At 40.1% G+C, this 26,281-nt stretch overlaps 1 protein-coding gene across 1 annotated transcript in view; it reads right to left on the minus strand.

Moving 5' to 3' along the window:
* TRPA1 (transient receptor potential cation channel subfamily A member 1) overlaps window positions 1-26,281 on the minus strand; it is a 64,114-nt gene that overhangs the window by 35,999 nt on the left and 1,834 nt on the right. Inside the window, exons 2-5 of the mRNA XM_066264688.1 lie at window positions 19,552-19,672; window positions 16,043-16,200; window positions 6,935-7,094; window positions 3,736-3,911 (exon numbers count right to left, since the gene is read on the minus strand). Coding sequence (XP_066120785.1) covers window positions 3,736-3,911; window positions 6,935-7,094; window positions 16,043-16,200; window positions 19,552-19,573 — 516 coding nt within the window. The 5' untranslated portion in view covers window positions 19,574-19,672. The remainder of the gene's footprint in view (window positions 1-3,735; window positions 3,912-6,934; window positions 7,095-16,042; window positions 16,201-19,551; window positions 19,673-26,281) is intronic.

The following is a 26,281-nucleotide window of genomic DNA, read 5'->3' on the forward strand; positions in this document are numbered from 1 at the left end:
CAGTACTTACCTCATATAAATGTCTCTCCCAAGAGAGAAATCTTGGGATTGGCCTACAAGGGGCTTTTCTCTTATAGTAAGCCTAAGATAAAATTATAATGTGCTTATAATTAAATTTTTTTAAAGAATCTATTAGGCCCTGACCCAGGCATCCCCAAACTACGGCCCGAGGGCCGCATGTAGCCACCTGAGGCCATTTATCCAGCCCCCTGCAGCACTTCCAGAATGAGCACCTCTTTCATTGGTGGTCAGTGAGAGGAGCACTATATGTGGCGGCCTTCCAACGGTCTGAGGGACAGTGAACTGGAACCCTGTGTAAAAAGTTTGGGGACCCCTGCGGAGCGTCAGCCTGGCATGCAGGAGTCTCAGGTTCGATTCTCGGCCAGGGCACACAGGAGAAGCGCCCATCTGCTTCTCCACCCCTCCCCCTCTCCTTCCTCTCTGTCTCTCTCTTCCCCTCCCACAGCCAAGACTCCATTGGAGCGAAGTTGGCCTGGGCGCTGAGGATGGCTCTATGGCCTCTGCCTCAGGCACTAGAATGGCTCTGGTTGCAACAGAGCGACGCTCCAGATGGGCAGAGCATTGCCCCCTGGTGGTCATGCCGGGTGGATCCTGGTCGGGCACATGCGGGAGTCTGTCTGACTGCCTCCCCATTTCCAACTTCAGAAAAATACAAAAAAAAAAAAAAAAGAATCTATTAAAACGAGCTTTTTCCTAAAAACTTTGATTTTTTTTTAAAGCACACAACCTCCTACCAGAGTCCCCTGTTAATGGAATGTGTGCTGATATGTACGGAAATACATTAAGCTTACCAAAGTGCTTCTAAAAGACAAGTACACTGAGATTTTAGTTCATAAGAACATAGAAATTGTTGATGAATGAAAGACAGTGAGACACGAGTTCACTCAATGGACTTCAGGCACTTTCATATTCTGTTCTTAACAAATGGTAGGTTCACATGCAAAGTAACCTATAAGAGGAGACTTATAGTCTATAAGAAGAGATTTTTCTCTCTTTACACTCTTAGAACCATAGATGATAGATTTGCAGCATGTATTAGGGTGTTATTGTGCCATTACCATAGCACACTCTTTCATAAAGCTGTGTTTAATTACATGTGGCAGGGGTCCCAGGGACAGCAACTAAACTGAGCATGCCCTTCAGATTTACTCATGACCAGGCAAGTCTGCAGGTCCTCAGGTGAGGCCTCCAGGTGTCCCTTTGATGAGAATCCAGGAAGCCTCATGGGAGGGTGAAGCCACTGGATATTTCGAGGTGAAGCTTCAAGGACTAAAGCCTTCAGGCAAGTGAGAAACAAAGCCCCCTCCTAACAGCCTGGTCCCCAGGGAACACTGTGTGTGCCAGCAGAGTCTGTAAGAACTAGAGGTGACCCTGGGTAAAAAAAAATTTAGTTTGCAACTAGATGGGCCACAGTGAAAGGTCTAGGCAAGGCTGGCAGACCAGACAATGGAGAAGCATTCCAAACTGGCAAGACTGGTGGGCACAGGCCTGACCCATGGGAGTAACCAAGAGATGAGAAGAAAACCATTTACAAGTACATGAGACCCTCCAATTCCTCCTTCTTCTATGCTCATCTTGAGTGAAGCAGAGGCATCTGAAAACATTTTTTAGAAGCCGTGACGCCTGGTAAGACCAAGTGAAGGAAAGATGATGTCACTCACTGTACCCCTGTTTCTCTTCTTGTTCGGTGACACCCAGGAAAATCTGTTATAGCCACCATTCTAATGTACAAATCACTTACAGGCTTATTTCTAAACTTTATTTTCTATTTCTGTGTGATACCTACCTTTCTGTATTTGTTGGCCTGAAGAGTTTTGATTTCTAATTAACAATAGCCTTTCACCTGTTACCTGCCTTTGAATTCCCCATTCACACTTTCAGAACCAAGATCAGTTAAGTCAATGGGTGTTAGTTCTGAAAAGAGCCTTCAGAGGAAGCCCAAGGCTTCCTTAGGGAAATTACTGTGTGGCATCTCTGCGGTTCAGGATGGGGTCCCTGCAGTCACTAGTGGCCCTACTCAAATGCTATTGAAGCATCATCTGGTCCATGAATGATGCAGACATTTAAGAACAAAAAGGCAAAAGCCTTTCCAAAAGCCTCCTTAAGGGGCTGCCCTGACTCCTCTTCTTAGGTACGGATACCTAAGCTCTTCCTGTCAGCTTCAGCCAGAACCCCTCCTTACTCGTTTGAATGAGTCAATTTATTCAAGTCATTTATCAGCAGTGCTGAGGACCTGCGGTATTGAGATGAGTCACACACAGTTCCTCCTTCAAGAATAACCAGCCAGAGAGGGAGAGAAGCACATGCACATGTGATTACAACACCCTGTGCTAAGAATCAGGACAGACCTCTACACGAGGTACAATGGGAAAGTGGAAAGGAGGCTCCTCACACCCACTATGCCTGGAGTAAAGGGACCAATGACTCAGGGGGCTGAGAGGACAGTTTTTGGGCTAAAGGGAGCATAGAGCTCATGGACAACCTGAGATCTCTTTGGTGATTTATAGACAAAGTAGGTTCTGGTGTGGTGTGATTAAACCAAACGTTTTGTCCCTCAAAATTGAAATCCTAATCCCTAAGGTAATGGTCTAAGGAGGCGAGGCTTTTGGTAGCTGATTAAGTGTTGAGAGCAGGGCCTTCATGAGGGAGATCTGTGTCCTTATAAAGAGACCCAGAGAACTGTCTTGCCCCCTCTGACATGTGGTACTAATGACCCAGGAAGCAGGTCCGGCCAGACGTGAAATCTGCCTGTGCCTCGCTCTTGGGCTTCCAGCCTCCAGAACTGTGAGAGGTAAGTGTTCATTGTTTCAGCTGCTCAGCCTGTGGTATTGTGTCACGGCAGCTCAAAATGACAAAGATGTGTCATTAGCACAACAGCCAAGTCACTTTCTATATTGTTTCTACAGAAAAATTTATTCTAAGTTCCAAATTGCCTACCTTAGAAATGCATTTCTGGAACATGTTCCATTTGTAAACTGCATTTCTTTTTAAGTAAGCATGTGTGTCTCCTAGTGTGTCTCCTAGTGTGTCTGTAAAACTCGGAGCTGTAGTCTGAAAGCCAGGGCCTAACCCTTACCATTTAGGCATTTGCCAGGGTTTCCTCTGGTCGATTTAACTTACTCTCTTAAAAGGGGGGGGGGGAGAAAGAAAACTTTGAAAAAAAGTGAGAAATTTCCCAATAGTATTGTAATGTCTCTGCTAAGATTATCACATGCCATCTACTTGAACCAAAACAATAAGTTATAATTCTGTTTTCTGTCTTCAGTGAGGTACCATCACCTTCTTCCATTTAATCATTAAATCAGACAGGCCAAAGCACCAAACGTTAACTTGCCAACATAACGGGAAGAACAGCAGTCCCAATTCTTGCTTGCACCTGTTATCTGACATTAGGCAAGTGATTTCATTCTCTTTGTGCCAGTTTCCTCAGCGATGACATGGGAATAATAACAGTCTTACTTCATAGTTTTTGTTTTTATAATGAGGAGTTAAAAAATTAAACATATAAAAAACCTTAGAAAAATGATTAGTAAATAAGAACTATTTGATAAAAAGAAGACCATATCATCATCATCACCACCACTAGCATGATCACCGGTTGGTCAAAAGTAAAGCCACCAGTATAATCATTACGTTCTATTTGCCCTGGCAGCTGAGGTCGGCCATTCAGGCCCAGGCAGAGATGGCTGGCCGAGGGTCCCAGCCCAGGCTTACCTTCACCACATTGTTGTGCATGCGCTGCACGGCCAGGTGGAGAGGGGCCATCATGTTGCTGTTTCGGAGGTTTGGGTTGGCTCCTTTGCTAAGTAGCAACTTAACACTTTCAACTTGGTTTCTTTCTGCAGCCCAATGCATAGGGGTATTTCCATAATTATCCATCACATTCAGCACTAGATCAAGGTACCAAAATATGGGTTAGGTTTTGCTTGGACATGATTGAATACCTACTGCATCCCTATTCACTTCAAAGCTCAGTGCTGGGTGCTACTGTGACAGACTTCACCTTCAATCAGAAAAACAAAAGGACAGCTTCAGATCTTGGCTACTGTAAATAACGAGCAATGAACATTGCCCAATTTCCCTCAAAAAATGAGTGCATAAAAAGCTGTGGTACATTTACACGATGGACTACTTACACAGCCCATAAAAAAGGAAATCTTACCCTTTGTGACAACATGGATGGACCTGGAGAGCATTATGCTAAGTGAAATAAGCCAGGCAGAGAAAGACAAGTACCAAGTAACTTTACCCATATGTGGAATCTAGTGAACAAAATAAACTAACCAACAAAATAGAAACAGATTCTTAGATATAGAAAATAGACTGACAGCTGTCCAAGGTCGGTCATTGGTGGGTGAGGGAGGTAGCAAAAAAAAAAAAAAAGGACTCTGTACAAAAAAACATCTCATGGACACAGACAACAGTGTGGTTATGGCTGAGGAAGTGAGGGAGGCGGAGGAGGGTAAGGGGGAATAAGTTGTGATGGACGAAGACTTGACGTCGCTATGTGAACACACGTTATGGTGTACAGAGATGTTTTGTAGAATTGGGTATCCGAAACCTGGGTGATTATGTTAAAAAATGTCACCCCAATAAATTCAATTAAAAAATACAGCTTCAGTTCTCCAGAAACATCTAATGGACACCTGGACAGGATGCATAGAATTACGCTACTGACTCTGTCAAATGAGTTGGATGTCCATCTATGGCAATGATAAGAAACTGACCCTCCTACTGCTACATATCTTTATCTGTGCTATGAATTTGGGGATTGTTATAATATATTGTGCCAATAAAAGCAATAATTATATGCCAGGTGCTCTACTAGGCTCCATATAACCATTGTGGTGTTGTACCCTCCAACAGCCCACAAGGAACCTTGACCATGGTTCTATAAAGATGAGGATGCTGAGGCCTGGAGAGGTTCCAAGTCTTACCAACATTACATCACTAATAAGGAGTTTGGTAAGTTGCCCTACTTCTTTGAACTTCATTTTTCTCATATTCAAAGTTGGTTATAAGAAAAGAAATACACACATAGACTTGCAATGTTTTGGGGAGAATATAAAATCATGTCTTGATGCACAGTGCTTAGCCCATAGCAATGCTTCAAAAAATCTTAATGAGAAAAAAGACACATGACTGATAAACCATAAAACTGGAATTAGCCTGACCGGGTGGTGGCGCAGTGGATAGAGCATCAGAATGGGATGTGAGGACCCAGGTTTGAGACCCTGAGGTCGCCAGCTTGAGTGTGGGTTCATCTGGTTTGAGCAAAGCTCACCAGCTTGGACCCAAGGTCGCTGCCTTGAGCAAGGGGTTACTCGGTCTGCTGCAGCCCCACGGTCAAGGCACATGTGAGAAAGCAATCAATGAACAACAACTAAGGTGTCGCAACAAAAAACTGATGATTGATGCTACTCATCTCTCTCCATTCCTGTCTGTCCGTCCCTGCCTGTCCCTCTCTCTGACTCTCTGTCACTGTAAAAACAAAACAAAACAAAACAAAACAAAAAACTGGAATTAGAGCCTCTGATGCCACATGTGACTTCCATGTGTTTCTACAGTATGATATATTGTACTGTTTACCCTGTGAGCCCAGCATAGGGATGGGCAGCATCTTATATCTATTCTAAAACAGACATGACCATTTTCTTTATCAGTGTTTTTAATTAATGACAGTATACTTTTATGTTTGAGGAGGGGAAAAAGTATTCAGGAAAGTAATTTTGAGACCATCTGCAATACACAGAACCATGCTGTAGCCACATATATTCTTTTAAAATTTATCTCTGCTCTATTTCCTTTCATTCATCCAAAAGCCCCATTCACCAAAAAAACAAACAAACAAACATACACATACACTCACAGACTCACATAACCCAAGTCTCTCAGTCTGTCTCTCTCTCACATACACCTCTTGATCATTTCATCTGATCAAGACTGAGCACTTCAGTCAGCACCAAACTTGGTTAAACAGAAGCCTAAACTTACACATGTCCATGCATTAACTAAATAAACTGAATTTGGCTTTTATCTCCACACTCCTCAGAAATCATTTTGACAAAGATCCCGAGGCTTTCTAATGTAAGGGTGACTGTGTGTGTGATCTTTTTACTTCATGTCTTTGTGGCAAAGGTCTTGTCACTCATCCCTCCGTCCCTTCCCTCCTGGTGTGTGCATCATCAGTCTCTTACCCCCGTTTTCAGCATCCTGCTTCTGGCTTCTCCCCTGCCATCTGACGCTTAACATTAGTGCTCTCCCAGTAGCTACCTTTATGAGCAATTTTATTGTCTCCTAAAGGATTTCCATGCATTTACACAGTCTCAGCTACTGTTTATACAGTAGTGGCTTTGTAGGGCTGGCTCCATTCCTTCTATATTTCTAGTTGTCTATAGGATATTTCCAAGTGGATATCCCTGGGCCTTTCAAACTCAGTATGGCCATATCATACCACCTCACTGCTTACATCTCTGAGGCATCACTGTACTTGTTTGACTACAGCTGAGTTTCTCAAACAAGGCTGGGTATTTGGGGCTGAGATTGTGGGAATATGTTACATCTTCGAGTGTCAGTTTTATTCCATGATAAGCAATGTAAATGTAGAATCCTCAACGGAAATAGTGTAGAAGGATGCATACAATGTATATGAATTTTTATGTCCTATCTATCAGAAAAATCTGAAGAAAAGTCGGGGCTTTCTATGCAGTGTCCCAGATCTCTGCACTATCTTTGACAGTGTTCCAGTGGGAAACATTGAGGAACAATGACCTATAGAAAAATCACACTCCGACTGAGCTATTCAGGCCCTTATAATCTGGAACTAATCTACCAGCAGAGTACCTTCAAAGCACTTTTTCAATGACTCTAACAGGATAATGGATAGGCAGTGATCATTGAAACACCCTGTTACCTTCACAAGAGGAGTCCTTAATGATCATCTCCATCAGCTCCAGCTGCCCTTCCTCGGCAGCATAATGCAGAGAGGAGGCACACACATAGTCGTACTTGAGCAACTTCTTTTGTTTCTTCACACAGCTTTCTAATTCACGTGGGCTTCCTTCAAAAACCACCTAGAAATATATTTTTTTAAATGTTACCTTAAACAAACTATGTAAAAATTATTAATATAAGTTTAATCCTTAAAAGTTATCATCCAAAACTATTTATCATGGTTATAATAAGGTAATATTTTTTGAAGAACACTAAATGCTCACAGACATAAAGAAAGTGTGAGCAAATGCCTAAACATGGATATGCACATTAAATAAATGATTTGATTTCTGCATTATAAATGTGTATATACTGAGAAATAAAGGCCCTGAGAGAAGTTTTGAAGCAAGTAAAGGATATTATCTGAGAAATAAGAAGTATAGTGATGCCTGACCAGGCGGTGGCGCAGTGGATAGAGCATCAGACTGGCATGCAGAGGACCCAGGGTTGAAAACCCGAGTTCGTCAGCTTGAGTGTGGGCTCATCTGGTTTGAGCAAAGCTCATCAGCTTGAGTCCAAGGTCGCTGCCTTGAGCAAGGGGTCACTCGGTTTGCTATAGCCCCCCCCCCCCCGGTCAAGGCACATATCAGAAAGCAGTCAATGAACAACTAAGGTGTCACAGAATTGATACTTCTCATCTCTTTTCCTTCGTGTCTGTCTGTCCCTATCTGTCTCTCTGTCTCTGTCACACACACACACACACACACACACACACACACACAGTATAGTGAAACTATAGAGAAATTATCTTTGCTAGGTGACTATGTAAATTACAGCATGAGGAATTTTGGTGAGATAGAAAGGTCTTCATGAATGCAAGAATTAAGTCTAGGAATCTAAACTGCTGTCCTCTCTTTGGCCTTCCTACCTACAGTCAATTCTCATTCAATGTTTCCTTTCTTATACACCAGAGCTGGAATCATTGAGCATTGTCAAGGCATTCACTTGGTCAGTAGTCTGCAATGGCTTCCTGCTCACCCCGGGGAATGAATATTCCTATCACTGGGTCCTGTAGCAGCCAAGTCAGGTGAGGTACACCTCCTTGTTCTCTGCACACAGGAAGAGCTAGTATTATTTGCATTTCTTTAGGGGCATAAATCAGGGCATTAAGAGATTATGTCATTTGCACAAAGGTACAGTAAGTGGCATGGTCAGAATTTGAACAGGACATGCATGAAATATATATTCTGGCTAATGATGAATGCTAAAAATCAACACACACTGGAAGCTGAGGTCAAAACCACCATCATACAATGAACGGTATGATACAGAAGATGGTAGAAAGCTGAGGAAAGGATTCTGTAGAGCAGGCTCAGTAAGTTTGGCATCATTGGCTACTGTAACTGGTTTGTAAATGTGTAATTCCAAACAAATGCTAATGTCCAGTGATGTCAGGGGAAGAGCAAGAGCTTTTTTGAATATCTCACTTTTCTCTAACACTTCCTTCACACTTTTTATTGTCTTTAATATGACTGGACTGAAGATGATTTATGACAGATGTTATTATATATTTCCTCCTTGTTCAATTTTAAGGTAACAGTGTTGACATTCTGATTTTGATTCATTCTCACAAAATATTAAGAAAAATTCCCAGATATGTCTTTTTTTTAAAGCTCATGACATATATAGAATTAACTTATTAAAAATTTACAAAAGCCTCCATGTCATAAACTTGCTTCTATGATCCTGCCTTGCATTATAATTTAAAATTTTATAAATATTTTGGATTAAAAAATTATTAGGCCCTGGTCAGTTTGCTCAGTAGATAGAAAATTGTCCCGACACACCAAGGTCGCAGATTCAATCCCTGGTCAGGGCATATATGAGAAGCAATCAATGCGTGCACAACTAAATGGAACTAAGTGAACGAGTTGATGCTTCTCTCTTTCTTTCAAATTAATGGGGGGAAATGTTATCTTCCTAAAATTAATGCATCATTTCTTAATATCTATATTAACTGACAATCTATTTCCCTATTCAACTACTTGAAAATTCTTAATGTCTGTGTGATATAGAAAATTAAGAATTTTCAAAGTCTTTAACTGTAATCATATTTAAGTATATTTCAGTTGATAAGATTTTAATTCCAAGTTGCTTCTGAATTCCTGCCTCTGTTTAAAAGTAAATAATATAAGGTGACAGAAAATGATTTGACTTTGGGTGATGAATATACAACATAATCAACAGTTCAAATGCTACAGAAATGTTTACCTAAAACCTATGTAGTCTTATTGATCAATGTCACTGTTAAAAGTTTGTTTTGTAAATAAAATTTAAAAATTAAAAATAAACAAATAAAAGTGAATACTTAGGTACTACTAATCAATATGGGTGGCATGCCTTATTCTGTTGCAAGCATTTTTACATTATGTAGATATGATGGTATCATTGATTACATACCAGTTCAGACACATCAGAAAAGACATCAAACTAGCTATTCTGATATTTGGTGCCAAAGGCAAGGCCAATGCCAAAATTAAATTGCAGGTTTTGACTCCAATTTGAGGCTGAAAGAGCCCATCTCAAACATAACTCTGCACTGCATGCAGTGGTCCGACCCAGAAGCCAGGTTTGTCCAGCACCATGTTGTGCTGCCCTGTGCATGCTGGCCTGACCTTGACCAGGCCAGCATGCACAGGGCAGCCTGGATGGTGCACCCTCCTCTCTGTCCTTTCTTCCAATCCACCCATCAGAGCCCTACTAACTCTTCCTTCCTCCTCCAGGCCTCCAAGAGAGCTCTAGGATCCTGCCGCCAGCCTCTCTCTCAGTCTCCTGCATGCTCAGGGAGTTTTCCAGAGGCCACAGATGTGTGGTCACATCACCGAACTGACAGTTACTGGAATACTACAGTGTATCCTCATGTTCTAAATGTTTTTAATATAGCAAATTTGGTAGCTATAACCTCACTGTGAATCCTCATATTGTTTAAGCGTAAAAGTGTTCTGAGACACACACACAAAAATAAGTTTGAAAAACTCTAGTTCTTTCCTAACACTGTCTCTGCTAAATGTATACTACATATTTGTATGCTTGTTTTCCATGATACTTTAGTATGTAAATAATTTTTCATTTACATACTAAATGAAAGGGAAGGAAGAAAAACCCAAAGCTCTCACAGAGCAGCAGGTGAACCATGTGGACCATTAGACACACTAGAACTTTCCTTGACTACTTGGTGAATTTCAACTCCCTAGAGCAGGGGTCGGGAACCTATGGCTTGCGAGCCAGATGTGGCTCTTTTGATGGCTGCATTTGGCTCACAGACAAATCTTTAATAAAAAAATAATAACGTTAAAAATATAAAACATTATCATGTATTACAATCCATTCATTTCCCACCGCTCATGTTCATGGTTGCAGGTGGCTGAAGCCAATCACAGCTGTCCTCCAGGACAACAACAAATTTTTGTTGGATAATGCATAACGTACATGGGTCATTGAGGTCAGGAAGTAAACTTCCCTCCTTTTAATCAAGTAGTCAGCTAGCTAATTGCAGAAACCTTTTTGATGAAAAAGATGGATAAAAGAAAAAAAGATGAGGAGTATCGTACTTTTCAGCAGGAATGGACAGAGGAATTTGCTTTTGTGGAGAGAGCAGATTCTGCAGTGTGTCTAATATGCAATGATAAAATTGCATCGATGAAACAGTCAAATATAAAGCGGCACTTCAACACACGCCATACTACATTTGCATCGAAATATCCCGCCGGGGACAGCAGGAAGAAAGCATGTCAAGAGCTACTGTGCAGAGTGCAAGCTAGTCAGCAGCAACTCCGTGTTTGGACCCAACAAGGTGACTGGAATTCGGCTAGATTTGCCGGTGCTTTAGCAATTGTGAGAAACGGAAAGCCATTCACAGATGAGGAGTATGCCAAAACATTCATGCTTGATGTTGCCAATGAACTTTTTGATGACTTTTCGGATAAAGACAAGATAATCAAACGAATAAAAGACATGCCTCTGTCAGCAAGAACTGTTCACGATCGTACCATCATGACGGCAAATCAAACTGAGGCAATACAAGTGAAGGACATAAATGAAGCACCATTCTTTTCTCTCGCTTTGGATGAGTCAACAGACATAAGCAATTTATCCCAGTTCAGTGTGATTGCAAGGTATGCTGTCGGTGACACACTACATGAGGAAAGTCTTGCTGTTTTGCCTATGAAAGAGACAACAAGGGGAGGATTTATTCAAGTCTTTCACTGAGCTTGCTAAAGAAAAAAATCTACCGATGGATAAACTTATTTCAGTGTGTCTACTGATGGTGCTCCGTGCATGGTAGGGGAAAACAGAGGATTCATAGCGCTTCTTTGTGAACATGAAAAGAGACCCATCCTAAGTTTTCACTGCATCCTACAATCAGGAGGCGCTTTGTGATCAGATGTGTGGTGAGCAGCTTGGTGAGGTGATGTTGCTGGTCATTCGGGTGGTCAACTTTATTGTTGCCCAAGCTTTAAATGATCGCCAGTTTAAAACACTGCTGGATGAAGTTGAGAATAATTATCCTGGTCTGCTTCTACACAGCAATGTGCATTGGTTGTCAAGAGAGAAGGTGCTCAGCCATTTTGCGGCTTGTCTGAGTGAAGTCCGGACTTTTCTTGAAATGAAAAACGTCGAGCATCCTGAGTTAACTAACACTGAGTGGCTCCTGAAGTTCTACTATCTCATGGACATGACTGAACATCTGAACCAGATCAATGTGAAAATGCAAGGCGTTGGAAATACAGTCTTATCCCTTGAACAAGCAGTGTTTGCATTTGAAAACAAGCTGGAACTCTTCATCACCAATATTGAAAAAGGTCATTTACTACACTTTGAAAAACTGGGAAAGTTTAAAGATGCATGCACAGCAAGTGACCCTGCTCAACATCTTGATCTCCAGCAGCTAGCAGGCTTCACATCTAATGTCCTGCAGTCATTCAAAGCACACTCTGGAGAATTTCGTGAGCACACTCGTCTTTTTAAGTTCATCACCCATCCACACGAGTGTGCAGTGGACAGCGCTGACCTGAGTTACATCACTGGTGTCTCTGTCAGAGATTTTGAACTACAAGCTGCTGACCTGAAGGCCTCAGATATGTGGGTGAATAAGTTCAAGTCACTGAATGAAGATTTGGAAAGACTTGCATGACAAGTTGAGTTGGCAAGCAAACACAAGTGGGGAGAAATGAAAAAACTTTAACCCGTAGACCAGCTGATTGTTAAAACGTGGAACGTTCTTCCTGTCACATACCAGACACTGCAGCATGTGAGTATTGCTGTACTGACAATGTTTGGCTCTACGTATGCATGTGAGCAGTCTTTCTCACATCTAAAGAATGTTAATACCAACCTACAGTCACGTTTAAAGGATAGAAGTCTCAATGCCTGCATGAAGCTTAACCTCACCATGTATCAACCAGACTACAAAGCCATCAGCAAAACCATACAGCACCAGAAGTCGCATTAATGGTAAGAAGTACTTTATTCATCATTGGTTAGCAACAGTATAAGAACATTATTAAAAAGAATTCAGAGACTTATTGTACTTATTACATTTTATGTAAGTGTTGGTCTTACATAAAATGCACACATTTACTTGTATTATGTTAAACATATTGTATGGCTCTCATGGAATTACATTTTAAAATATGTTGCATTCATGGCTCTCTCAGCCAAAAAGGTTCCCGACCCTGCCCTAGAGGCTCAAAAATCAATGAGAAAAATTATTGGAAGCTCATTCTAGTCCTTTGACAATGTAAAAACTAAAATTTTTTTCAATGTTCCTTTAAGCTTGCAAATATGTGACCAAACAATACATTTGTCTGAAATTTTTCCAAAGCTGTTTCTTAGCAAATATTACATCACATGAACCAAAAGCAAAATGTTCTACAAGACAGTTGCTTTTTATGAAACCCACCATAAAATGACTATTTTCTGAAAACACAGTAACCTCCCTAAACAAATGATCCAGGCACTTGCTTTAATTTTAGTTTTGACTGTGAGTGGTCACATCTGACACATAATAATATGTGTCAAACCCATGATTTGTTATCTTAAAGATAACCAGACTATTTCTTACTATTAAAATGAAAACTATTATGAGAGGCCCTGGCTGGTTGGCTCAGTGGTAGAGTGTCGGCCCAGCATGTGGAAGTCCTGGGTTTGATTCCCAGCCAGGGCACACAGAAGAAGCACCCATCTGCTTCTTCACTCCTCCCCATCTCATTTTTCTCTCTCTCTTTCTCTCTGTCTCTCTCTCTCTTCTCCTCCCCTCTTGCAGCTATGGTTCTTAGAGCAAGTGGGCTTCAGGTGCTGAGAATGACTCCAGGGCCTCCACCTCAGGCACTGAAATAAAAATAGCTCTGGTTGCAAAGGAGCAAGGGCCCCAGATGGGCAGCGCACTTGCCTCCTAGTGGGCTTGCTGAGTGGATCCTGGTCTGGGTGCATGCCGGAGTCTATCTTTGCCTCCCCTCCTCTCACTAAACAATAAAAAAAATAATTAAAAAATAAAAGTTGCTGGAAGTTGAAAAGAAAAATTAAAACCTATCATGAAATCAAATTGTCTTAAAGTACTTAATGTAGTTTAATATAGTTAATAAAGAATCAAACATTTCAGATTCATATAATAAACGTCAGGTTGAAATAAAATCTCTTAAAATTTTAATCTTTGATTTTTTTGCTCTGTTAACACAGACTAGTACCTAAAGACTCACTCTTCCATTGTAGCCCCTTAAATAGAGATGTCACTTCTCAGTTACAAAATTCTACATAAGCCACATATACCTTTAGTGAATACATATGACAATGGGTATCCAACCATTTTCAAATTCACATATATTCAACAATAAGTTTAAAAATGAGCTTCTTACAGAAATAGGCTATTTCTTACTGTCTTCCCCATCAAAAAGTGTTTACTTAAGACCATTTGGAAGCATCTGAATTTGATATGTTCTTCTAGTGATAATAAATGGCTTATATTGATCACCCACTCTACAGAGCCAAAAAGAGCAATTTATAAGTCTGTTCAGCTATGTGCTATCAACATAATCCCAGTTATACACTGGTGATACTGGTTAATAGGATCAGATAGGGTTCAAGTATACATTTCTTTGATACATGATCTGTATATTACATTGTGTGCCCACCACCCCACGTCAAACCATCTTCCATCTTTTTAATTAGGAAATCCTTAGAATTCAGAACTATTGGGATTGTTATATGTATTGATTTCTAACTCGTCTCACCATTGACAATTGTACAGAATAATCTGGAATCACCGCAGGTGGTAATAAAACAAAATATATAAATCCCTCCATCTATAAGCTCCACTGTGCCTTCTAAAACAACATAAATGGCTCTACTTGACTTAGGTAAGCAAAGGAAATATTTCTGGTGTGATATTCAAAATGTTATCATTTCTTCCTGTCCCATATTTATTCCACAGGCACTCTCCTAATGCCTGAAATTCACTCATGGCCTCAGCAGTAGGGATTAAGTCAAAAGACCTTGGTTAACATGCTAATATTGAAGAAGAGAAAAAGAGTCAGTGTTCAGTCTGGGTGTGCAAATAGACTCAGCCTGGGAAGCCTGGTTTGTGGGGTTATGTGTTTTACATTCATGATTGGCAAGTGTTAATTCATGCAACCTGTTTAGAGGGCAATTTGGCAATTTCTACCAAAATTAAAGTTATGCATAGCTCTCGATCCTTCTATGACTTTAATATATAGTCATTCCCAATAAGGTACCATTAGACAGACAGATAAAGCCACATCTCCCCTCACAGATACATACAATGAATAAAATAACAAAACAAAACCAGACACAAATGAAGTGTCTGGGGATGCAGAACTGGTTAAAAAAATCATGACACATTCGGATGAGGGAGTACTGCAAAGCTGTTAAAAAGAGTGGGAGTGGGGTATATCTCCAGATGCTGATTTGAAAAGCATTCTGAAATATGTTTCTTGAGGAAATCAAAGTGCAAACATCTGTGACATCTACTTTTGTAAATAAAAAAAACTATATGCTATTAACGTGTGTATTTGAATAAGCATTCCCCCCCTCCACCAAACACACACACCTGGAGAATACATAGGAATTGTTAATATTCCATTGTGGAAAGGGATTTGTGATGGGGGTTGGAGAGACATTTGTAAAGAGTATTAACATCTAAAAAGAGACCCTTCCTCCTGCTTACAATTTGAGGAAACCCAGTGGTGGGTTTCTGAGGACAAACAGTCTGGGCCCTCAGACTGCACCATCAAGAAGTATTGATAGTTGTAGCTAATGCAGCCTTCAGAGCAGATGTCCAGGGAACTGCTAGAGAGACAGTAGCCCATCCTAGTCCTGGGAACCCCCCGGAACCACCTACTTGTCTTCAAATGGTCTCCCTTTTCACAAAGCCTATCTTCTCTTCCTCTTCCCTCAACACACACACACACACACACACACACACACACACACACACACACACACACACACACGAGGATTCTCCAGTCCTGCCACTCTTGTAACGCTTCCCCTGCAGGCGCTGGTTTCTCTGCTTGACTCTGTGGGACAAGAACGCTTCTCACCGCCAACGCAATTCTGTAAATCTTTCAGGTACAGCCATTTAGCTTTGTGGTTTAAAATAAAATCTACAAAAAGTTCTAGCGAAACAGCATACGCTCTAAAACTGTCCCGATTTTAGTCAGTTGCCTGATTTTGCCAAATGCAAAGAATATTGGGGGGGGGGGTCGGTCTCCCCAGACTGCCGTTGGCCATCCACCCGCAAGAAGAGGTTGAACAAGCATGCAGCCGGGACGGAGCAGCCACAAAGTGGTCGCCTTAGGAACGCGGCCCTCCGGACCCCCGCAGCCCCAGAAGGTCCCCGCAGGCACTGTCCGCGCCCCAAGCCGGCAGCCCACACCCGCCGCGCTCTCCGCGCTCCCGTCCCGGGGCTGCCCGCTAGGAAACTGCGAACCCAGGAGGGCAGAGCCGAGAGCCGACGCCCGCCCGGACCGCGCCGTCCCGACCGCCAATCGCCCGCCGATCGCCGGGGTACCTTAAATGAGTCCTTGCTGTCGTCCATGTCGTCCTCCACGCCCTGGTAGCACACGCCCTGGGGCTCCTTCTTCCCCTCAGTGCGCAGCATCCTCCTCAGGCTGCGCCTCATGGACCCCACCCCGGATGCCACCTGCTGCGGCTGCTCTGCGTGGGCACCTATGGGGCGACAGATCGCGGTGAGCCGAACAGGGCAGAGGCCCGGGTCCGCGGGCAGGCCCAGGACTGCGGAGAACTTGCTCCGCGCGAGGCCGGGAAGTCCTGCGAGAAGTTCTCGGGCCTCGGCTACTTGTAGCGCAGGAGGAAGGGGCGCGGACCTTGTGGTCCCGCGCGCGGAGTGGGCGGCCTCGCGGAGTGGCTCACTGGCTCACTGTGTTAGGCAGAAAGCACGAATTTTGTCCCTCCCACGGCATCTCCACCACCACCACCACCACCACCCTAGTCTGGATGTCAGGTCAGGGTGGATCCAGCTTATAAAATCACTAACACTAAAAGCCCCCAGTCCCATCCCCGCCCTGCCCCACAACCCTGGTGGTGGTGGGGCGCTATGAGGGTATAACTGGGTAGGTTGGAAAGATTTTTATATTTTTGAATTTTTTTTCTAAAAGCCATTAGGCCTGGTTTTTCCCTGTCCATTTCATTTTGGAAGCCTCTTTGATTTAAAGATAAGTTTTTAGAAAGACTTCTCTTTTCTAATAGAAGTTCCCATTTCCTCCCGGTAACAGGTTCACAGGTCCCATTTCCTGTGGATAACAATACTAATCCATTTAGGGTTTGGTTTTTCAGAATGGCTAATAAAATGATTGTTAGGTTAATGTAAGTCAACTTGACTTGTTGTTGACCGAAGTTCTAAATAAAAGAAAAGAAAAAAAGGAAGGTTTGTCTTCAGGGGCCTTCACTGCCTCTGTTTATCAACAGCACAGGTGTCAAGTGCAGAGTAGAAAGAGTGTCCGAGACTCTCAGTTGGAGGGGCTAGTTCTTCATTCAGGGCAGACAGTGGAACCTCCTAAACGGTTGCCACTGTGTTTACATCACAAGGTTAGAGAGCAACAAACTTCCTTCCAAAGCCGATTACACTGTGCAAAGGAGAAAATATGGCCAATCTTTTATTTGAACACTCTGTGTGCTCCTTTGAGACCTTGGATTGTCATATTCACGTGGTGACCTCCAGCACTTGAACACAAACCCCCATGGATCCAGGATTCAGCACAGAGCCTCCACTTGTAATAACCTTGGGCTGAATCAAGGACAATGTTCATGATGATATTGAGGCACTTTGGGAAGGTTTCCCCAAAGCTTCCAATAAAGATGACAGGTTGTCACCAATTCCACCCCTGGACTGGAATTCCTTAGAAGGTCAATGTCGAAGTTATCACTAGTCATCAACCCATGTGACCTGCTGAAGACTGGTGAAGGATACAGCATTCAGCTTGAATGCCTGCAGTTTTCCCATCAGCACCTATGTTCAGGAAGTACAGACCAGGGATCAGCTGTATTCCTGGCTGTTACTAGGTTGAAGTGGGTAATGAATGTATTTGGAGGAAAATTATTTTAAAGATTCAGGATTATAGGGAAAGAATAACTTAAAGTCACTTCTCTCTGCTGGCATTTTATATCTAGTAGGTCTTTCTCATTTTAAAAAGGAAACACCTCCGAGGAGTATTAAGCCTTTTTATTTGTTAGTGTCCATTTACTTTGATCAATTGCTTTTTTCCTAACACTTAGCTGAAAAGGGTCATTAAGACAAAAAGAGAATAGAGTCTGAAAGGGGTCATTCTTGAAGCCTGGCAGAGGGCAGGTCATGGTAGTAAGCAGAAGTTAACCTTGAGAGAGGATTGTGGGGGCCAGAGAACTCTAGCTTTAGTTGGGTGCTGGGAGGAGGGTCCCAGGACGCCAACACCCTCCTTCCTCCTTTTTAATTTGCTGGCTTCAGCTGCCAGCATAGAATCCCTACAGAATGATTCCAGCTACATTCTTGCTTCTGAATAAAACACATACAGGGAGGGTGGTGCTTCCTAGCCTCTCTCTGATGCAGTTCCCCAGTTAGTACTTGCAGACCATCCCTGTATACCTGTGGTCACTAGTTCCCCATCATTCTTCCCATTACAGTGTGCCTTTGCCCTTGTTTAACCTGAGTCCTTCATTTTTGGATTTTTGGTTTTGGGGTTTTTTGTGTTTGTTTGTTTGTCTGGTATCCCTGTACAGCTGGTCCTGTCTGCCTTCCTTTTTCCAGAAATCTTTAATATTTCCAGACTAGGGATGGCATTGTTCTTTGTTTTTCTGCTTTGGTTTGGATTTACTCTTTATTCCAAAAGCATTTTTGTTTTTTGGCCATTTCATAGGATCTCAAATGGGAAAGTAGGTGTGTATACTCAGACAACTGTCTTAATCAGATATCTTTCTCTTATTTTCTAGGTAATATTAACAAAAATTCTACCTTGTTTCTTCTGCCAAAATGTATGAAAAGGAAAATATTTTTTATACAGTATGTTTTGAAATATTTAAGTTATATAAATTAGAAAATATTTTGAGTGTGGAAGAAGGGAGGAAACTAATAATGTTCCCTAGGCCATGTTGTTTGTTTGCTGAGAACTGAATCCCAGATGGAAAATTCTTATCAATATGGATAAATCAGAAGATAAATCACACACACGCGCATTTCTTTTTTCTACCAGGGAACCAGAGGTACTCAGTGCACTTGGCTGCGAGAAGCCTGAAGTAGTTTCTGTCCTGTCTACTTCCCACAAGACCAGCTGATATCTATATAGCACCACCCGCCCAGTCCTTAGCAACCATGGTCTAAGAGAGACTATGGAAAGAATTAATAAAAATCCAAATCTGATAAGATTATTTAAAATGTCAAATATTTAAAGAGCTAATTAAGTTGGCGCATAGGTAAAGAAAACCTTGCTAAGAGTTCATTGTGTCATGGCCAATAATATTTCAAAATTTAGAAAAAATGAGGCTTATAAATTTATTTTATTCATATTAAATTCTTATAAATTAGCACTTATTTTATTCCTCAACTTAATCAGATGATGGAATTAATATTTAGGTTTGTAAATTTCTAACTATTTAACCTGAAGCAACAGCCAGAATTGTATGATGGAATTAATCTCTACCTTGTGAATTTTTTTATTTCTAGATTATTTAACTAGAAGCAGTAGCCAAATTTTAATATTTGGTTCTAAACTACCTGCCAAGCCTCTCCATGAATTCTGAATAATCACAGCTCAAACAATTCAAACAGAATTAGATATAAAATAAAGTTGTATTTCATCCAATTCATAATGGGAACGTGGTCAGGCTGCAACTAGACAACATCAAATATAAAAAGAGAATCTACATTCCTTACAGTTGTAATCCAAACTGGCATTTCAGATATATAATCAATATTACAATTAAACTATTTCTTACATCAGAAACCTTGACTCATCTAAAATCTGAAATATATTTATTATTCCTTAAAAATGTGAAAGTTATAAGATATTGAATAAAAATTATGCTTACCTTTATTCCTGGAAATTGACATCTTGTTCCTGAAGTTACACAGGCAAAACTACCCCGAGTCTCACAGCAAATGAGGCTGCTTCTTTCTCACAGTCAGTAGGTGGCTCCCACTTTTATAGTCCTATATAATTATACAAGGGGTGGTACATTCTAAGAGTCAATATTATGCCTTTTTATTTGACTGCCTAATATAAATGATGAGTGAACATTAAGTTTTCATAACGAGCTCTAAAATTTGATTACTGCCTGCTGAAAAGGAATCACCTAATTTAATAATTGCTTGTAAGCTTATCTCACATTTGTGCCCCTTTATAATGCAATACTACAAATCAAAATTGTTAATAGGTAGCCTTAGAAAAATTTTCTAGCTTTTACAGAAAACCAAATAAAAGTCAGAATACCAAGAAAAATAAATGAAGGATTACAACATTGCCATTTATGTGTTTAAATCTGTTACATACTAGTAAATTGGAGACAAAATTGACTGACCCAACATAAAATTATCATGACCAATGTCTTGTATCATAAGCATGTATCTGTGTCTACAGCACAGACAAAATTTGAAGGAAAATAAATTTCTCAAAAGAGGAGTTAACAAAGTACCTTGTGAAAGCTGGAATGTTTTAAAAATTAATCTAACTTTGGACGTCAAATATGATAGCTTGATTGAAGATGCCTCATCTAATGCTTCCTGTTTCCTGTCCCAAAGCATTTTTATTTACTCGTTCAGTTATTAATTCAGAAACACGTATTGAGAAGTGACTACATAGTAGGCAGGCTAATTCCTGTAATAAGAATTGGTACTCTTAACATGAAAAGTCCAAAACAGGTCTTCATGATCATCCAGGAACTTTTCTTCAAGTGGTAGCTCAGAGGCCAAGGGCCCTATCACACAGTGACTCTGTCTTCATTGCACACTTCCCATGTTGTCATGTTCATTTGTGCTGAGCCGTGGAAGAGGAAGATCTGGGAGTAGCTGGAGGGGTATTGTTTGGGCCAGCAAGGGGAGCTGGGAAGTGTAGGGCTCGGGAGGAAGAGGAGATGTGTTTGTTGATAGTCCCTTCTGTGGGTGTTGTGGGACCACAGCTGTGGATGGGAGGTTGGTCAGGGAAGGCTTCTTGAAGGAAGCAAAGCTCATCTTACTTGATGAGTAGCAGTTAACCAGGAGACAACTGGGGTGGTGAAGGAAGCTGCATGGCACTGAGGACGGAAGGAAGAGTGAGGGCAACAGTGGACAAGTGAGGACAGTGAAATGAAGGAATTACAACATGGGTTCTCCTGAGGAGCAGCAGGAAAAGACTGTGGATGCTGTTTGTAATTGGGTTTGTGGTAAAGGGTTTTAAACTCCTTTTTTTTCCCTTCTTATTTTGAACTCCCTCCAACAGCACTGTAGGGGATAAAGCAAAGCAGGCCAACAGTGGGGTCAGTAAATCAATACAGATGGCAACATAGTCATTAAGTCAGGCAGGATCAAGTCCTGAACCATGGCAATGGAAATAAGAAGGAGGAAGGTTTCACTGGACCTCTGGCACAGAGACACAGAGAACATTAGGACTGTTGCCAGATGAAACAAGGGTTTGAGAGACTGGGCGAAAAAGGTGAGGGGACTAAGAAGTACAAATTTGTTGTTACAGAACTGTCATGGGGATGGAAACTACAGCGTAGGGAATATAGTCAATAATATTCTAATAAGTATGTATGATGTCATATGGGTGTGAGATTTATTGGGATGATCACTTAGTAATTTATGTATGCAATATCTAATCACTGGGGCTTGCACCTGATACTAATAGTAATGTATGTCAGCTATAATGAAAAATTTTTAATTAATTTTAATTTATTATGTTAACAAGGATTCAAGTGTCCCACTCAATATAACTCCCTCACCTCCACCCTCTTGTCCCCCATTACCACTCCTTTCCGCATCTCCCCCTAACTCCTTACCCCCTTCTCTTTGGAATTTGTTGTCCTGTTATCTGTATCTATATGTTATGTATATATAATTTCACTACTCCTTTCACCTTCTCTGATCCCATTCCCTCACCCCCCTTCCCTCTGACAGCTGTCCCTCTGCTCCCTGTGACCCCGTCTCTGTCTCTATTCCATTCCTCAGTTCATTTTGTTCATTAGATTCCACATATAAATGAGATCATATGATACTTGTCTTTCTCTGTCTGGCTTATTTCACTTAGTAGAATAATCTCCAGGTCCATCCATGCCATCGCAAAAGGTAAGATTTTCTTTTTCATGACTGTAGTAGTCCATTGTGTATATGTACCACCGCTTTTTAATCCACTCATCTACTGACAGACACTTGGGCTGTTTCCAGATCTTGGCTATTGTAAACAATGCTGCAATAAACATGGGGGTGTATATCTTCTTTTGAATCAGTGATTTGGTATTCTTAGGATATATTCCTAAAAGTGGGATAGCTGGGTCAAAAGGCAGTTCCATTTTTAATTTTTTGAGGAAACTTCATACTATTTTCCACAGTGGCTGCACAAGTCTGCATTCCCACCAGCAGTGCAGGAGGGTTCTCTTCCCCCATACCGTTGCCAACACCTATTGTGTCTTGATTTGTTAATGAGCACCATTCTAACAGTTGTGGGTGGTATCTCATTGTGGTTTTAATTTACATTTCTCTGATGATTGATTATGTTGAACATTTTTTCATATGCCTATTGACCATCTTGGAGAAGTGTCTATTCAGTTCTTTTGCCTATTTTTTAATTGGATTGTTTATCTTCCTAGCATTGAGTTTTAGAAGTTCTTTATAAATTTTGGTTATTAACCCCTTATCAGATGTATTGGCAAATATGTTCTCCTATTGTGTGGATTGTCTTTTTATTTTGTTCATTGTGTCTTTTGCTGTGCAAAAACTTTTTAGTTTGATATAGACCCATTTGTTTATTTTGTCCTTTATTTCACTTACCCTTGGCGATAAATTGGCAAAAATATTGCTACGAGAGATATTGAAGAGTTTACTGCCTATGTTTTCTTCCAAGATGTTTATGGTTTCACAACTTACATTTTAAGTCTTTTAACCATTTTGAGTTTATTTTTGTGAATGGTGTAAGTTGGTGGTATAGTTTCATTTTTTTGCATGTACCTGTCCAGTTTTCTCAACACCATTTATTAAAGACACTGTCTTTACTCCATTGTATGCTCTTACCTCCTTTGTCAAATATCAATTGACCATAAAGGCATGGGTTTATTTCTGGGTTCTCTATTCTGTTCCATTGATCTGTATCAATGTATGCCTATTCTTATGCCAGTACCAAGCTGTTTTGATTACTATGGCCTTGTAGTATAACTTGGTATCAGGAAGTCTGATACCTCCAACTTTATTCTTCATTTTCAAGATTGCTGAGGCTATTCATATTCTTTTTTGGTTCCATATAAATTTTTGGAATATTTGTTCTATACTTTTGAAGTATGCCTTTGGTATTTGAATAGAGATTGCATTGAATCTATAGATTGCTTTGGGTAATATAGACATTTTAATGATGTATATTCTTCCTATCCATGAACATGATATATGCTTCCACTTGTTTGTATCTTCCTTGGTTTATTTCAATGTCTTATAATTTTCTGAGTACAAGTGTTTAATTTCCTTGATTAAATTTACTCCTAGGTACTTTATTCTTTTTGTTGCAGTAGTGAAGGGAATTGTTACCTTAATTTCTTTTTCAGATAGTTTATTGTTGTATATAAAAATACCAATGATTTCTGAATATTAATTTTATATTTTTCCACCTTGCTGAATTCATTTATCAGGTTTAGTAGTCTTTTGACTGAGACTTTAGGGTTTTCTATGTACAGTATCATGTCATCAGCAAATAATGATAATTTTACTTCTTTTCCAATTTGAATGTCTTTTATTTTTTCTTGTCTGATTGCTGTGGCTAGGACTTCCAGAACTATGTTGAATAAAAGTGGTTTGTTCCTGATATCAAGGGGATTGCTTTTCATTTTTGCCCATTGAGTATAATGTTGGCTTTGGGTTTGTCATACATGGCCTTTATCATGTTGAGTTATGTTCCTTGTATTCCCACTTTGCTGAGAGTTTTTATCATAAATGGGTGCTAAATTTTATCAAATGCTTTTTTCTGCATCTATTGATATAATCATGGGATTTTTATCCTTTGTTTGCTTTATGTTGTGAATCACATTGATTGATTTGCGAATATTGTACCAGCCTTGCCACCCCAGAATAAATTCCACTTGATCATAATGTATGACTTTTTTAAATGTATTGCTGGATCCAGTTTGCTAATATTTTGTTGAAAATTTCAGCGTCTATGTTCATCAGGGATATTGTAGTGTCTTTATCTGGTTTTGGAATGAGAATAATGTTTGCCTCATAAAAAGAGCTTGGAAGTGTTTCTTTCTCTTGAATTTTTTGAATTAGCTTGAGAAGGATAGGAGTTAGTTCTTCTTTGAATATTTGATAAAATTCACCTGTGAAGCCATCTGGTCCAGGACTTTTGTGTGTTGGGAATTTTTTGATAACTGTTTTAATTTCATTTGTTGTAATCGGTCTGTTTAGTTTTTCTGATTCTTCTAGATTGAGTCTTGAAAGATTGGATGTTTCTAAGAACTTACTCATTTCACTTAGGTTGTCCAATTTTTTGGCACATAGATCTTCATAGTATTTTCTTACAACCCTTTGTATTTCCACAGTGTCAGTTGTTACTTCTCCATTTTTATTTCTAATTTTATTTATTTGAGTCCTCTCTTTTTTTTTCTTGATGAGTCTAGTTAAAGGTTTGTCAATCTTGTTTACCTTTTCAAAGAACCAGCTGTTGGTTTCATTGATCTTTTAGGTTTTTGGGTTGTTTTTTTTTTAGCCTCTAAGTTATTTATTTTCACTCTAATCTTTATTTTTCCTTCCTTATACTTCCTCTGGGTTTACTTGTTGTTCTTTTTCTAGTTCTTTTATATGCAGGGTTCAGTTGTTTATTTGAGCTTTTTCTTGGCTTCTTAAGGAATGCCTGTAATGCTATGAACTTCCCTCTTAGGACTGCTTTTGCTGTGTCCCATAACTTTTGAGTTATTGTATGTTCATTTTGTTTTGTTTCAAGTAAATTTTTTATTTCTTCCTTGTTCTCACTGTTAACCCAACATTATTTAGTAACATACTATTTAGCCTCCAAGTGTTTGAATGTTTTTCAGTTTTTCTATTATAGTTGATTTCTAGTTTTATGCCATGTGATCAAAGAAGATGCTTGATATGATTTCAGTCTTATTAAATTTATTAAGACTTGTTTTATGTCCTAACATGTGGTCTATCCTAGAGAACGTACCATGAGCACTTGTAAAGAATGTATATTCTACCACTTTGGGGTGAATGTTCTGAAGATATATATTAAATCCAGTTGATCTAGTGTGTCTTTTAAGGTCACTGTTTCTTTGTTAATTTTCTGTCTGGAGGGGCTATCCATTGATATTTTTGGGGTATTAAAATCCCCTGCTATTATAATATTGCTGTTGATCTCGCCCTTTATGTCCATCAAAATCTGCTTTATGTATTTAAGAGCTCCTGTATTAAGCACATAAATATTTACAATGGTTATATCTTCCTGTTGGATTGCTCCCTTTATCATTATGTAGTGACCTTGTTTATCTCTTCCTATAGCCTTTGTTTTAAAGTCTATTTTGTCAGATATAAGTATTGCTACCCCAGCCTTTTTAAATTGTAATTTGCGTGAAATACTTTCTTCCATCCCTTCACTTTCAATATATCTATGTGTACCTTTTGTTCTGAGGTGGATCCCTTGTAGGCAACATATGTACAGATCCAGTTTTCTTATCCATGAATTTACCTTATATCTTCTGATTGGAACATTTAATCCATTTACATTTGAGATTATTATTGATATGTATTTATTTATTGCCATTTTATTCTTTATATCTACAATCCTCTTTTCCTAGATTTTTTTTTCCCTTTGCTCTTTTTATAGCAGGACCCTTAACGTTTCTTGCCATACTGGTTTGATTGTAATAAATTTCTTGAGGGTTTTTTTTTTTTGTGTGTGTGTGTGTGTGTGTGTGTGTGTGTGTGTGTGTCTGGGAAGCTTTTTATTTCTCCTTCAATTTTAAATGATAGTCTTTGCTGGATAAAGAAGTCTTGTTTGTAGGTTCTTGTTTTGCATCATGTTAAATATTTCTTGCCAATTCCTTCTGGCCTCAAGTGTTTCTGTTGAGAAGTCAGATATCATTCTTATGTGTGGACAAGACCCTCGGGGGGGTGAGGATGATGGAGATGCAGAGACCTGACTCTGGGGACCAGGTCCAGTGATGCAGATCCACTTTATTTAGGAAGCAAGCTAGCTTATATACACAAGTTCAGCCTATAAGGTGTTACAGTGTGTTCTTCAAAGCCAATAGCTTGAAAGATCAGGGATCTTCCTGGTTGGTGCTGAGTCACTTCCTTATAGCAGGCAAGCTCCCTTCTGGGTGTGCCTAGGAGGGTTTCAGGTGCTGGAGTGTTCTCACAGCATTGCATCAGCCACAGCTACTAGGAATGTGCTCTGTACTCTACCCACACTATGGGGCTCCCCTGTAGGTAATTAACTGCTTTTCTCTTGCAGCTTTTAGTATTCTTTCTTTGTTAACTTTTTGCAGGTTAATTATGATGTATCTTGATGTAGGCCTCCTTGAGTTCCTCTTTAATGGGACTCTCTGTGCTTCTTGAACTTGTATGACTTTTTCTTTTATCAATTTAGGG

Source organism: Saccopteryx bilineata, chromosome 3, assembly GCF_036850765.1.
Source record: "Saccopteryx bilineata isolate mSacBil1 chromosome 3, mSacBil1_pri_phased_curated, whole genome shotgun sequence".
Taxonomy (NCBI): domain Eukaryota; kingdom Metazoa; phylum Chordata; class Mammalia; order Chiroptera; family Emballonuridae; genus Saccopteryx; species Saccopteryx bilineata.